This window comes from Festucalex cinctus, chromosome 19, assembly GCF_051991245.1.
Source record: "Festucalex cinctus isolate MCC-2025b chromosome 19, RoL_Fcin_1.0, whole genome shotgun sequence".
Taxonomy (NCBI): Eukaryota; Metazoa; Chordata; class Actinopteri; order Syngnathiformes; family Syngnathidae; genus Festucalex; species Festucalex cinctus.
The window spans coordinates 9,280,022-9,293,296 of record NC_135429.1 but is presented as its reverse complement, the minus strand read 5'-3'; the positions used below and the strand labels follow the sequence as shown (position 1 = coordinate 9,293,296).

At 36.5% G+C, this 13,275-nt stretch overlaps 1 protein-coding gene across 4 annotated transcripts in view; it reads right to left on the bottom strand.

Annotated features, from left to right (window-relative positions):
* Window positions 1-13,275, bottom strand: part of trappc9 (trafficking protein particle complex subunit 9) — a 133,871-nt gene that overhangs the window by 95,290 nt on the left and 25,306 nt on the right. For all 4 annotated transcript variants that reach the window (XM_077507023.1, XM_077507024.1, XM_077507025.1 and 1 more), the window contains 4 exons: window positions 10,366-10,451; window positions 3,885-4,011; window positions 3,632-3,764; window positions 1,129-1,292 (listed from right to left, as the gene is read on the bottom strand). In XM_077507023.1, the coding sequence (XP_077363149.1) occupies window positions 1,129-1,292; window positions 3,632-3,764; window positions 3,885-4,011; window positions 10,366-10,451 (510 nt within the window). The remainder of the gene's footprint in view (window positions 1-1,128; window positions 1,293-3,631; window positions 3,765-3,884; window positions 4,012-10,365; window positions 10,452-13,275) is intronic.

Below are 13,275 nucleotides of genomic sequence, written 5' to 3'. Positions count from 1 at the left end.
TATTGAAATATATTCAAATCAAGTTATATGAAAATATTGAAAAATACATTTAAAACAACTCAAAATGATACAATACTTTGGAAATTGCAAAATAATGTTGATATGAAATATTATAAATATAAAAATATAAGTATAATATACACAATACATATACTATTATAAAGTGTAACAGTAAATACTACTACTACTACTACTACTAATAATAATAATAATAATAATAATAATAATAATAATAATAAGAATAAGAATAAGAATAAGAATAAGAATAAGAAGAAGAAGAAGAAGAATTATAAATCCATATAATTAATTAGTATAAATAAATAAATAAATAATTTAATTTAAACTTTTTTGCTGGTGACACTTGCAATGTTTGAAAATAGACCCGTTTGATGGAATTTAATTAAATCAAAACAGCTTTTTATTGTACATTATTAATTTATTTAAAAAGCACAAATATTTTATTACAAGTCAAATCTTAAAATGTGTTACTTGTAGGGCTGAGGATCTTTGACTGTCTCACGATTCGATTCGATTACGATTTTTGGGCCTGCGATTCGATTCAGACTCGATTTTTGATTCTCGATTCAAACGATTTTCGATTCGAAATTATTTGATTGACAAATGATTTCTGCTTCAATTTACAGATATGCACAACATTGTCATGATCTGCTCCAGTCTGCTTTGCAAGACAAAATGACAAATAGAGACATTAAAGTGTCTTTTTTTTTTTTTTTTTTTTAACATTTATTAACTTTGTATTGTATTCTAAGTGCCTTTTTCCACAAAAACAGCATTTGGGCTACAACTGCCTTTTCACCTTCTTCTTCATTTCTAATTTAAATCAAATAGATTTTTGGATATTAATATCGATTCGATTCGATTAATAAATGAGAATCTCGATTCTTTTATGAATTGATTTTTTGGCACACCCTTAGTTATTTGTATGGCAATATAATTTCATGAGACCACGATGACAGACAACAGAACTAATATCAAATACACGTAATAGAATTTTAATGTTTTTTTGTTTTTTTTTACAGGCAGATGTTCCAGACCTACTTACCTGAATAAATTGACATAAAAAAAATTTCCAAGAACGCCATAAAAATAGCAGCAATGGTTACAAACCTTTGGTGGTGATGATCTTGGAAGTGAGCTCCAGGCTCTCGATGTCCTCGGAGCCGATGTTCTCCAAGGTGACGGTCATCTGCTGGCCCTCGCCATTGAAAAGCTGCACAGACACAGTGCTGGAAAGTTCCTCTTTGGACATGGGCGGAGGAGTGTGGGCTGACCTGAGTGGAGATAAAGAGAAGTTTTACCAAGCTTATGGCATATTGGTGCTAAGGAAGTATGATAATTAACCTGTTCTCTAATCAAATGAACTAATATGTAAAATGTTCGCTAAAAAATAAACGAATACATTCATTGGACTTTTCCGCTGAAAAAAAAAAACATGAAGAGCGCTGAATGCTGAGGAGCCTCCTCTGATGTCAAAACCGAAGGTCTATCAGAGGACCCTGGAGACCACCTATTACATTTGTATTCTCTTTGCCGCGTGCCTTTGGTACGCTACTCTTGGAAGCCGAAAAAGAACAAAAAGATCCTCCACATCAAAAGTGCTGTACTTGAAGGTTTTGCGGCGGTTATGAGCTCACCGCGATCAGACGCTTGTTTCCTTGCAGTAAATTCAATTAATTCCCCTCTCTCATGTTGCTCGCAGGGGAAGCCGGCGAGTTGCACGCACGGGTAAACAAAAGATGGCTTTTGTAAATCCACAGTGGCAAAATGTGTCCTTGTCCCTGCTAATTGCGGGGGTTCACAAAAAACATTGTGACAAAGATACAGAACTTTGAACTTTGTCGTCATCTCAGCCAAGCTTGGCTGAGCAACGATGCTTTTTTTTTTTTTTTTTGGTCAATCGAAATTTGGTGAGGATCCAAATAAAAGTTTGTGTTCACTTTGCTACAGGCCACTTGCATAGAGGCCAAGTCAGAGCAATTTTTCTCAAACTTTGTTCGCCACGGACCTGAAAAAATACTTTGCGACCAAGATGGAAATATATTTGCATAGCAGGCTGGGATGTTCATCAAAAATGTGGCAGAGATTTCAGTCATCTGTCATATCGTAATCTACTGTAAGAATACAGTTTGTGAGGAAAGAATAATGATTCAATTACATTGCAATTACAAATTAAATATGAATAGCACAAAAAAACTCTCCTTAAAGACAAAAATACTAATTTTACAAGTAAAATATAACTTGAAAAATGTACTATATTTGGAATATAAACAGTAATTTTTTCACATACCACTAGAGGGAGCCTGAGTATCATCATCAAGTTTGAAGAATCAGTTTTAGCACACAAAAAATACGCGTAAAAAATTACGTGTTATTCTTTTTTTTTTTTTTTTTAAACATTTCCTCAAATGTATTTTTTTCCCAACAAAGAAAATGCATAAACATGCGCATTTATTCTCTGAGTTGTACATTAGGGATAGACCGATTATCGGTGCTGATATTGAGCATTTTGGCGAATACCAGCCGAGAGTAGTCATTTAAATTTAAAACTGTGTTAACTTCAGATGACTATTTATTGATACTTTCTGTTAACTTTCAAAGAGATGCTGCTGCTCTGCACCTTTTTTTTTTTGTTTGAAATGAAAACTAAGATGACTGAAAATTTTACATTAAGGCGATTCAAATTTTGGAAAACTTTATTTACTGCAGATAACAATTGTGAGCCATTTATTTGTTCATGTTCAACTTTCTAAGGGATGCTGATGAGTCTGAGAGCTCCTTGAACTTTTTGTTAGAATTTTGAAACAAAAAATGTCTGTTGTCTAAGATAAAAAAAAAATAAATAAATAAAAAAAGCAGGAAACTAGTTCAACAAACATATGCTTAAAACATTTTGACACAGTAAAGAGTTGGGAGGTTTTGTGTTTTTTTAAAAAATTATTTTTATTTATTAATTTTTTTTATTTTTTATTTTTGGGGGGGGGGGGGGGGGGGTTGTTGTTTTTTTTTTTTTTACAACAATATTTTCCATTTCAATTAAAGTGAATATCGTCTCCAATATCGGATATCTGGCTCCTTGACTCCTAATAATCAGCATCAGCCCTGAAAAAAAAACGGATCAGTCTATCACTATTGTAGATTATGAAATCCACAAAAAAATGTGCCTTTGTTTTTGTCTAGAATCGGGTTTAATATTGTATTTTTCCTTTGTTTTGTTTTTTAGTTGGTGTATTGGCGAGAGGTGGTGTGCCAACTCTGTCAGAATGCTGAAGGGGGGATGCGTGGCATTGGAAAAAGAACACTCAGAAAACACCGACAGACCTTCAAATTTTTCAAAGTGAAAATGTAAAAATTGGTGGAGTCTATTTTATTCATTTATGTATCCATAATACGCAAAAACTACTAATTTCCATGAAACTTTGTGGACACGCGCTGCCTTCGCCAAGGCTTAACGATAAACAAAAGGGGGGGAAAATCGATAAAAATGAACTAATTTCTTCCCTGGCCTAATCCCCAGCCCTCAAAATGAATTAAGTAGCAAACTTTCTGAAAAACATGACCTCTTTGGCAGAGGTATGATTGTACAGTGAAGGAATAAAAATATTCCTCTAACCGTGGTAGTGATGTACTGAGCTGAAGACGAGGAAGCGAGGGGATGACCTCAACCAGGCACCCGTCGGTCTTCACCCCGGGAAGACCCTCCAGTAGGCAATCGCTGGTAACACCAAACACGGATGTGTGGTAACCTTTGATGAAAAATGACACCATTGTGGATAGCATATGAGCATTTACTCAAATCAATCTTGGCCTTAATAGCCAACTTAACTCACTCATAAATATTTCAGATCAGATCCAATAGGACTTACCGTTGACAGTGATGTTGCCAGAGGTTCGCGGGACGCCCACCAGGGTAACCGGGTAGAGGCCAGACTCTGCCGGCAGCGATAGCGCAGCAGGGAGGGACTCAAACTCGACTCCGGAGGTCAGCAAACCCTAAGATCAAAATCCAATCGAGGAAGGATCAACAGACTGGACATCACTGAGGGGACAAAACATTTCATCTTTTGAGGATTGATAACGGTTCCTCTGAGGTTTTGTTTTTTTGTTTGTTTTTTTTAGTTGCATGGATCAATCAGTTGGTCTCAGTTGGCTGGAAGATGCCCACTTGTGGTTTTAACTCCTCACAACAATTTAACTCATTAGCTCCCAAAAACGAATAAATACATCATATTTTAAATGTTTTAAGTGTCCCAAAGACGTATTTATACGTTTTTTGTTGTTGTTTTTTTTTTTTATGCCAGAGCATAGAGAAGGCTTTGACGCAGTCTCTCTACTGCAGAAAATGGTTGAGTGGAAGCAGAGTATAAGAGATCAACCAGGCCATGTTAAAACAAGCTGATTTCCCCACAGTTCTAAGCAGAATTGTGGAAAAACGATGAAACTTAGCTATATTCTATTGCTAATTGCTGCACAGTGGAAACAGAAAGGGAAATAATTTTTTTTCCCTGATAAACACCCGAGACTCTAATCTCTCTTTTGGTTATGTTCCATATTTTTATAGCAATAGAACATAATACTTCGCGGGCCTTGAAAAATCAGTCAAAATCCAGGCAAACACTTAAGTGAAAATGGTTGGGAGTGAATGAGTTAAAAAGGCAGTTTTTTCTGAACTAATACGCTGTGGGAAATAATCTAATTTCTCTTAATTAGCCAAAATATCATTAATTATTTACTACAAACAAAGCAGCTCTCTGTTCTCTAAAAAAGGAGCTGATTGGCAAAATTTGCATATACATTTAAAAGTTCAGAGGTCACATTAAGTTCAGATCAATTTATGAGTAGTATATGTATGTCACCGATTTCAATTACTGAGTCCACACCTGACCAGACAAAGCGAGTTTTGATGAAAACTGACCAAACGGCGGCATGACCCGTTCCTACGAGAGCCGTTCCACATGCGGCGCTGATCCCAATTAGGACCGTTTGGCCTCCATGGTGCTGTGCGCTCTTCCCCAGTGCCATTCAAGTTTACAAGCGTGCCGGTCGCTGTGAACTCATTACCATAACTGTGGGGAACGAGAGCAGCACGGGTTCTTTTTTTTTTTTTTTTTGTGGCCACTGTGTCTGGCTTTTACGCATTCTGTCGGGACTGCACTAGCTAAAAATTGTAGGCACGCTTCGACACCGCTCGCTTGGCTGAATTAAACATTTATGAATGTATCCCACACACACACAAAGTTGATTCAAAGAAAAGTTGTCTAATTTTTGTCCGTAATGAAGATTTATTAAAATACTGAGATTAATTTCATTTCAATCAAGTATTACATAACAGATTTATTTGGGAGCCTCTTGGCGCCAAGGAAACACTTTCAAGCAGTGTTAATTTTGACAAGAAATTTTAATTTAATTATAGTCATTTGACTCAAATTAAGTGAAGTTTTAGTCATTATTTAATCATCTTGATTGTATTTTAGTTTTAATCCAATTTTAGTTGATGAAAATAAAGAGCAATTTTAGCCAACAAACTAAAGAGAAAGAGAATGTTAATCGACTAAACTTAGTTTTCACCTAAATAAAAAAAAAAAAGTGCATAATTGCCTGAGATTAATTCTACAGCTGCACAATGAATGGAAACATATTTGAACAATAAATAAAGTGCAGTGAACAGTTTCTGAGTGCTTCTTACGGAAGCGTAGAGCTGCCAATGTGGAGTAAATATTTTTGGCTGGCGAGTATGTTCGAACATACTCGTAAATACGTTCGAACATAATACCTTGTGGCATTATGGGAAGGTATGCTAACTTTGTAGCATGTAGCCTACAAGTACGTTCGAACATATTTGCGAGAACGTTCGAACGTATTTGCGAGTATGTTCGAACGTATTTGCCAGTACGTTCGAACATATTTGCGAGCACGTTCGAACGTATTTGCGAGTGCGTTCGAACATATTTGCTAGAATGTTCGAACGTATTTGCGAGAACGTTCGAACGTATTTGCGAGTACGTTCGAACGTATTTGCCAGTACGTTCGAACGTATTTGCGAGAACGTTCGGACGTATTTGCGAGAACGTTCGAACGTATATGCGAGTACGTTCGAACGTATTTGCCAGTACGTTCGGACGTATTTGCGAGAATGTTCGGACGTATTTGCGAGAAAGTTCAAACGTATTTACGAGTACATTCGAACGTATTTGCGAGTACATTCGAACGTATTTGCGAGAACGTTCGAACGTATTTGCGAATACGTTCGAACGTATATGCGAGTACGTTCGAACGTATTTGCCAGTACGTTCGGACGTATTTGCGAGAACGTTCGGACGTATTTGCGAGAAAGTTCAAACGTATTTGCGAGTACGTTCGAACGTATTTGCCAGTACGTTCGGACGTATTTGCGAGAACGTTCGGACGTATTTGCGAGAACGTTCGGACGTATTTGCGAGAAAGTTCAAACGTATTTGGGAGTACGTTCGAACATATTTGCCAGTACGTTCGAACGTATTTGCCAGTACGTTCGAACGTATTTGCCAGTACGTTCGAACGTATTTGCCAGTACGTTCGAACGTATTTGCGAGTATTTTCAAACATTCTCAAAAATGTTTACTCCACATTGGCAGCTCTCCGCTTCCGTAGGTTCTTTACTCCTCACCCGCATTTCATTCCGTCTTCTGATTGGAGTTTGTGAATTTTCGTTTCAGTCATTGACAAAATTTTCAGTCAATTTAGTTATCGTCATCATCTCAATGAATGGCTTTTATTTTAGTTTTTGCTTCATTTTTATCTGGAAAAAAATTTTGTGACGAAAAATATGACAAATTTTTCGGCGATGAAATTAGCACTGCTTTCAAGTGAGTTGAGGAGCTTCACTGAGGCAAAAGCAGTCCTTTGTTGTTATCGTGTGGCATTTGTAGACAATTATAAAACCTTTAAAGAGGGTTAATTACTTGTAGATTTTTTTTGGTAGATTTGATGTAAAAATAGAGAACATGACATTGAAAATTTTGTCAAAATGCTCTAAAATCACTAGGAATTTAGTGCAAATTTTGTTCAAATGTGTTTAAAGCAAGGTTCATTTTAAGGCTTAACCTATTTGTTTTTTTGTTTTTGTTTTTATTAGAATTTTATGTTGCCATTCCATATCGCAAATTTACAATCAACTCTTGTGAATTTTCACTTGTATCGTGCTTTTCTATTTCAGGTACTCAAAGAGCTTTAAAATGGATTCCTCATTTACCTACTGATGACATCAGGAGCAAGTGGAGGGTTCAGTATGTCTTACTGAAGAACACGTCGACAGTCACAAGGGTTGAGGATTGAACCCACAACCTTCGGGTTGGGAGACAACAACTCTACCATTGAGCCATGATACCCGACAAATGACTTTTTGTCATTCCAGCACGCCTAAGAGTAAATCGAGCATTCCACTGACAAACTGTAAGCGCACACTGACTGGAACGCTCCCCGTGCAATGTGCAATCAAGCCCCCTTTGACAAACCGCATTTACATTCCCGGCGCACGCTGCACGAGACAGACCGCGGTGACGTAACGACTGCATCAATCCGTAACGGCAGACGCTACCTCACAGAGGAAAAGAGGAAGACGCTTTTCAGGCACATTCATGTAGAACGTCCTTGGTATAATGTTAGGTAAGGCGCAAAAGTATCGCCGCTAACCTATTGGAAATCCTTCATTGTCATTCCGGCCTTGAAAAGGTTAATTATCAGAGCTGGGAATTGTTTTGTTTGATCCGTTGTTGATCAGCTTGTTTTAAAAATCACCTGAGTGCTGTGTGACATCCAAGTATAGTCCTTCAACAAGCCAGTCCTCATATTAATGATGATGCTAATTGTGACTATTGCGCTTTAACTCAATGAGCATCAAGAGTTTGACTTGGGCTGGATTCACGCAGTTTTGTTGAAATGACATTTCATTCAGTCAGCAGATATCAAAGGTCATATGAGTCGTTTTTTTTTTTTTTACATATTTATCAACATGTATGCATGATATATATTTTTTCCACAAACTATGTGCACCAATTTCACCTGTCGGTGAAAACATTATTAAAATGATCCCGCCTGGATATTTTGTTTTTGTTTTTTTGCCAATGCATGTGACAACAAACAGACAGCAAAGCAGTAAATGTAACAACATTAAGTTCTACTTAGGAGCTGCAGCACATTTTGATGAAAAACTGCTGCAAATACATGCAGACGGCACTTTTGAAAAATAGTACACTGCACGCTAGCTCCTGATAGCGACGCACTGAAAACTGTTTTTTTTTTTTTTTTCCCAGGCGGACATTTAGTAAGCTTGACGAGAACATTAGTGCATGAACACAAATTGCACAGCTGGGAGGGGGAAGAGAAATGTATCCATTGAGCCTGCTATCATTAGAATTAAGGAGGAGTTTGCACGGGAAAAACGAATGTTAGGATGAGCAGTTGACTAGATTCCCTTGATCGATGATGGAGAAAATTAACAATCAATTAATCAATTGCCTTTTTAATAGCCAATTAAATAAGAATGGGCTCTGCTGAGCCAAATAATTCAGCCTGCCACAAGGTGGACATTATTCCCATTATTGATGTTTTTTTATTCCTGCTTTAGTCCAGTTGCAAACGAATCGACAGTGTTGCATCCAAGTATGAATTAATTAATAAATTTCTCTTAATCAACAGCATTTTAATCAATTAATCAATAGTGACAGTCATGAATAAAGGGAACTTAGAATGTCCACAATAAAAGGCTGAATGGTGCAGTTTTGTTTTATTTAAGGCTGCTCGATTATGGAAAAAAAATAATCACGATTATTTTAGCAATAATTGAAATCACGATTATTCAAACGATTCTTTAAGAAAAGTAAATAAAAAAAAGTAAATGTTTAAGCATTTAAAAATAAGACCAATTTAAAACAAAAAACAAAAAAAACACTAATTATGTAAGTTCCTTTTGGACCAAACAGAATTTCTAATAATATTTGGCAAAAAGTTGAAGTTTGAGTGCAGCATGTGCACTGTGCAGTAGCATGATCATTTATTTATTTGGTACCAAACAAGAAAAATGTTTCAACGTAAAAAAAACAAAAAATATTAAGACAATGAAACACTATAATTATGAAAGTTCTTTTGGATGAAAGAATTTATTAAGTTAGTTATTTAAAAAAAAAATGAAAAAAGGTGCAAGCAAACGTATACATTTAAACAACTCAAACTTGTCTTTTTTTTCCCACCTGATTATGCTGATTTTGTAATCGTGCAGTGTAATAATTGAAAATTGCGAAAGAATTTCGATTAATTGCACAGCCCGAGTTTTATTTATTTTATTTTTATTTTTCCCAGAAAACCAGTCAATACTGACCAAATTTCTGAGTCCCCAGATGCCCCCCCCACTAATAAAACAAAACTGAGTGGCCTTTTATTGTAGGCAGTCTAAGGCACACCTGTGCACTAATCATGGTGTCTAATCAGCATCTTGATATGGCACACCTGTGAGGTGGGATGTCCAAAGGAGAAGTGCTCTTTATCACAGATTTCGACTGGTTTGTGAGGAATATTATGTACGTGGAAGAAGTTTTAGATCTTTGAGTTCATCTCATAAAAAAAAAAAAAAAAAAAAAAAAAAGTGTTGCATTTATATTTTGGTTGAGTATAGATGCATTAAAATGCATTGCACGAGTTCAATAAAATTGCACCTAAGTGAACGTTTAAAAACAACGTCAGAGTCAAAATAGGAAATAAACTAAAAACAGCAAGTACAGCAACGCTTGTCATATTCTTATGCTGGGCATCATGCGGCCCCGTGAAATATTGTTGGGAATGCTGTAAAACTATCACCATAGATGGTATATAATACCCCATAAAACGTCATGAAAACACGTTGTGAATATCTATCAGGCTTAGGGTTGTCTTTGTTGGCGCTTGTTGAAAATGTTTTCCACTTGGAAAGCTGCCATTACCAGGGTGCTATTAAACGATAAAAGGAGGCGAGACTTTGCTATTGCTCAATTTAAACTTGATCCTACACCAAAACAGACAATGAAGGGTCTTTTTGGACCTCAATATAGGAGTTATCTACTCTGACAGGACGGGTGAGAGACGCCATAAAAGTAATGCAGCATGCGCGGTGTGATGCTCCCCCGATGGCCTCTTACTGTCAAACAGTAACGAGTTTGCTCTCACCTCGAGCGCATACAGTATTAAATTGTCCAAAAAAGCTTTTAAGGCATCTTAATTGGGTCGTCCGCGATAAACAAGTGCGACTTGATGGGGTTCGGTGGTTGAGAATTGAGCGCTTCTTACAGAGATGAAGGGGAAAAACATCAGCAGATTGGAAATGAGGATGTCACTGACCACATTCTCCACTCGAAGCTCGTAAGGCATGGGGTTGTAGACCATAAGCTGCACTTCGCAAACATCTCCTTGAACCCACTGGAAGTCTAAAAACAAAAGACAAACACAATCAGTTTGTATCGGACCGTATGTTGTGCGCTCCAACATAGGTACGATGTCTGGAACAATGTGGATGATGTCACTTCATGTTGACGAGAGAGAAACAAACAAGCGTAATGAGATTGCGCTTAATCTTCCTTTCATTTCATTTCAAATATTACAGCCCGGCAGTGGAGTATCCATCATTTCTGATTTGATGGATAGCGGCGACTGAAACGTTAGCATACGCAGTCAATTGCTTGGAACAGACAAGATCTCTTGAGTCTCCAAGACCCCTGGAGGGGATTAAAGGAGGCGAAAGGCTTCAGGGAAGGCAAAAGCTAGCAATGCACCTTGGGAAATTAATAGCTATATATATACTCGATATATGTACACACACAATGAGGTATGTCTGGAAGAGTGCGGTGTAACCTGGGGTCTGGCTTATTGCCATGCTCTCATAGACAACCAATTAAGTGGGGGGGGGAAAGGATATGCGGTTGCCTCGGCAAAAACAGTTCAATTACGATGTACTCTGTGACCCCTTATGGATGAGTTAAACATTGCTCGGGTTTGATTCCTTTTTCTGCAAGGATATCAGCACTGTGGGAAAATATTTTAAATGTTTCTCTGAATCATCAAATTGAACAAACTTAGATGCTTATTCAATGACTTTTGTCAAATAAATAAATAGAAAAAAAAAAAAAAAATCTCAATTTTGGATTGGAATGGAATATCTTTATTGGCATTGCACTCGTTAAAAAGCACCCGGGCCCGAGATGTTAGATCAGAAATGGAAGGGAATACGCTGAACTATTAGCCCACTTAAGTGATTAGAACACGTGTTGCATTCATTAACTCATTCACTGCCAATGACAACTATAGACGTAAAAAATCCAAGCAAACGGCCAGTGTTAAGTTTGAAAAAAAAAAAAAAAAGAAAGAAAATTTTAAATTAAAATTTTAATAAAAAAAAAATAAAAATTTCAATTTAGTTTTAGTTATAGTCTTCTGACTAAATTTAATTAAAGCCTTAGTCATAACTTAGTCACCTAATTGTATTTGAGTTTTAATCCAACTTTAGTTGACAAAAATAAGGAGCAATTGACTTCTGGAGGTCGAGACCCAGTTTGTGGTCTCAGTAAGACCAAGATCAATCACTATGCACGATGGTAGCACTTAGCAATGAAATTGTTGTCAGCGTTATTAATAACAATGAGGATTAATAACTATCAATGAAAAATGAATAACTAAAACTAAATTCAAGTTTCTTGTCAAAATTTGCACTGGCTGATTGCTTGGATTTTTGACGTCTATAGTCGTCATTGGCAGTGAATGAGTTAATAAACTAAATCATTTAAACATTTACTGCCTCCGCAAATTTATGTTGAAATTAAATATTTGTGCAGTTGTTATCATGTCCTTGACATTTAAGAAGAATTGATGTTCTATAATTAATCGATATTGGATTGAACTGATGTGAATTGAATAGAATCGGGGAAAAATCAAAATCAAATCAAACTGAACGCTTGTGAACCGAAATCGAATCGATTGAGGAAATGACAAATCGATCCTCAGCCCTAGTCTAGTACAGTATATCTGGGTCAAATTGGGGCTCAGTTGTTCCAATTTCCATTCAAAGTCTTGGGATTTGCCCAATTTGCACACCAATTAAGGCCACCTGAGAAAGGTTTTAGAATGCTTATCAATGCCATAGAGAATTAAGGCAAAGTACTACTTTGCTATTAGACAGGGTCATGGCCTGTCTAAATAAAGATCCTGCCCTCACGAAATCAAAGCCATACTTTTCCATCAGACAAGATCTACGTTATTTTTTCCGCAAATAACTGATGATAGCTTTAAAAACAAAACAAAAAAAAACAAAAAAAAAGTTCATTCACGAGTTGTGAATCTCGACTATGTGGGGAACATTTTATATTGGAATATTTTTATTCTTATTTCCAATTTAATTTGTAGTTAAAAATATTGAAACATGTCATAGAGGATCAATTGTGCATCTCAACACAATGTAATTCATAGGGCAATTAAAAAAAATAAAATAATAATATATATATATATATATATATATATATATATATATATATATATTTTATTTATTTATTTTTTTACTAGAGCATACAGAAGGCTTTGATGCAGCCTCTGAGCTGGAGAGAACTGTTGAAGCAATGGTAGTTGTTACAAAAACGACCAGCAGGTGGCAGCAGAGTATAAGAGGTCAACCAGGGTCATGTTTTCCCCCACTGTTTTTTTGAATTTGTGAATAATGATGAAGTTAGCTATATTCTAATGCTAATTTCTGCAAAATGACAACAAATTCGATTTTTTTCCTGATGAAATAAGAAACTAATGTTTCTTTTGGTAGGCTCCATGTTTTTATAGTAATAGAACACAATATTCTGTGGACCTTCCAAAGTCAGTCAAAACCCAGTAAAACAGCTGCGAGTGAAGTGGCTGCGAGTCAATGAGTTAAGGAAGTTGAGCAATAACATAATCAGTGTGAAACACAAAACAGAACATCAGGATTACGCAGGTATGGAAAGCAGAGATTATACAGGGCGAACGCATGCTGTGACGCTTTTTGCAAAAATAATCACATCGTGTTTACATGCGGCACGGCAGGGAAGCCGTTACGTGCCGTAACCCTGCGTCGTGTCTGACAACAGATCAGATAAAAAGCCCGATCACAAACATCAAGCCTTTGTTTTGCGCTTTCGCACCAATCCCATTGCACAGTATGCATCTTGAAGATTAAGAAAACACACATCATCGAAAGTAAATGGCACCTCCACAAGCCATCGTTTGCAGCCGCGT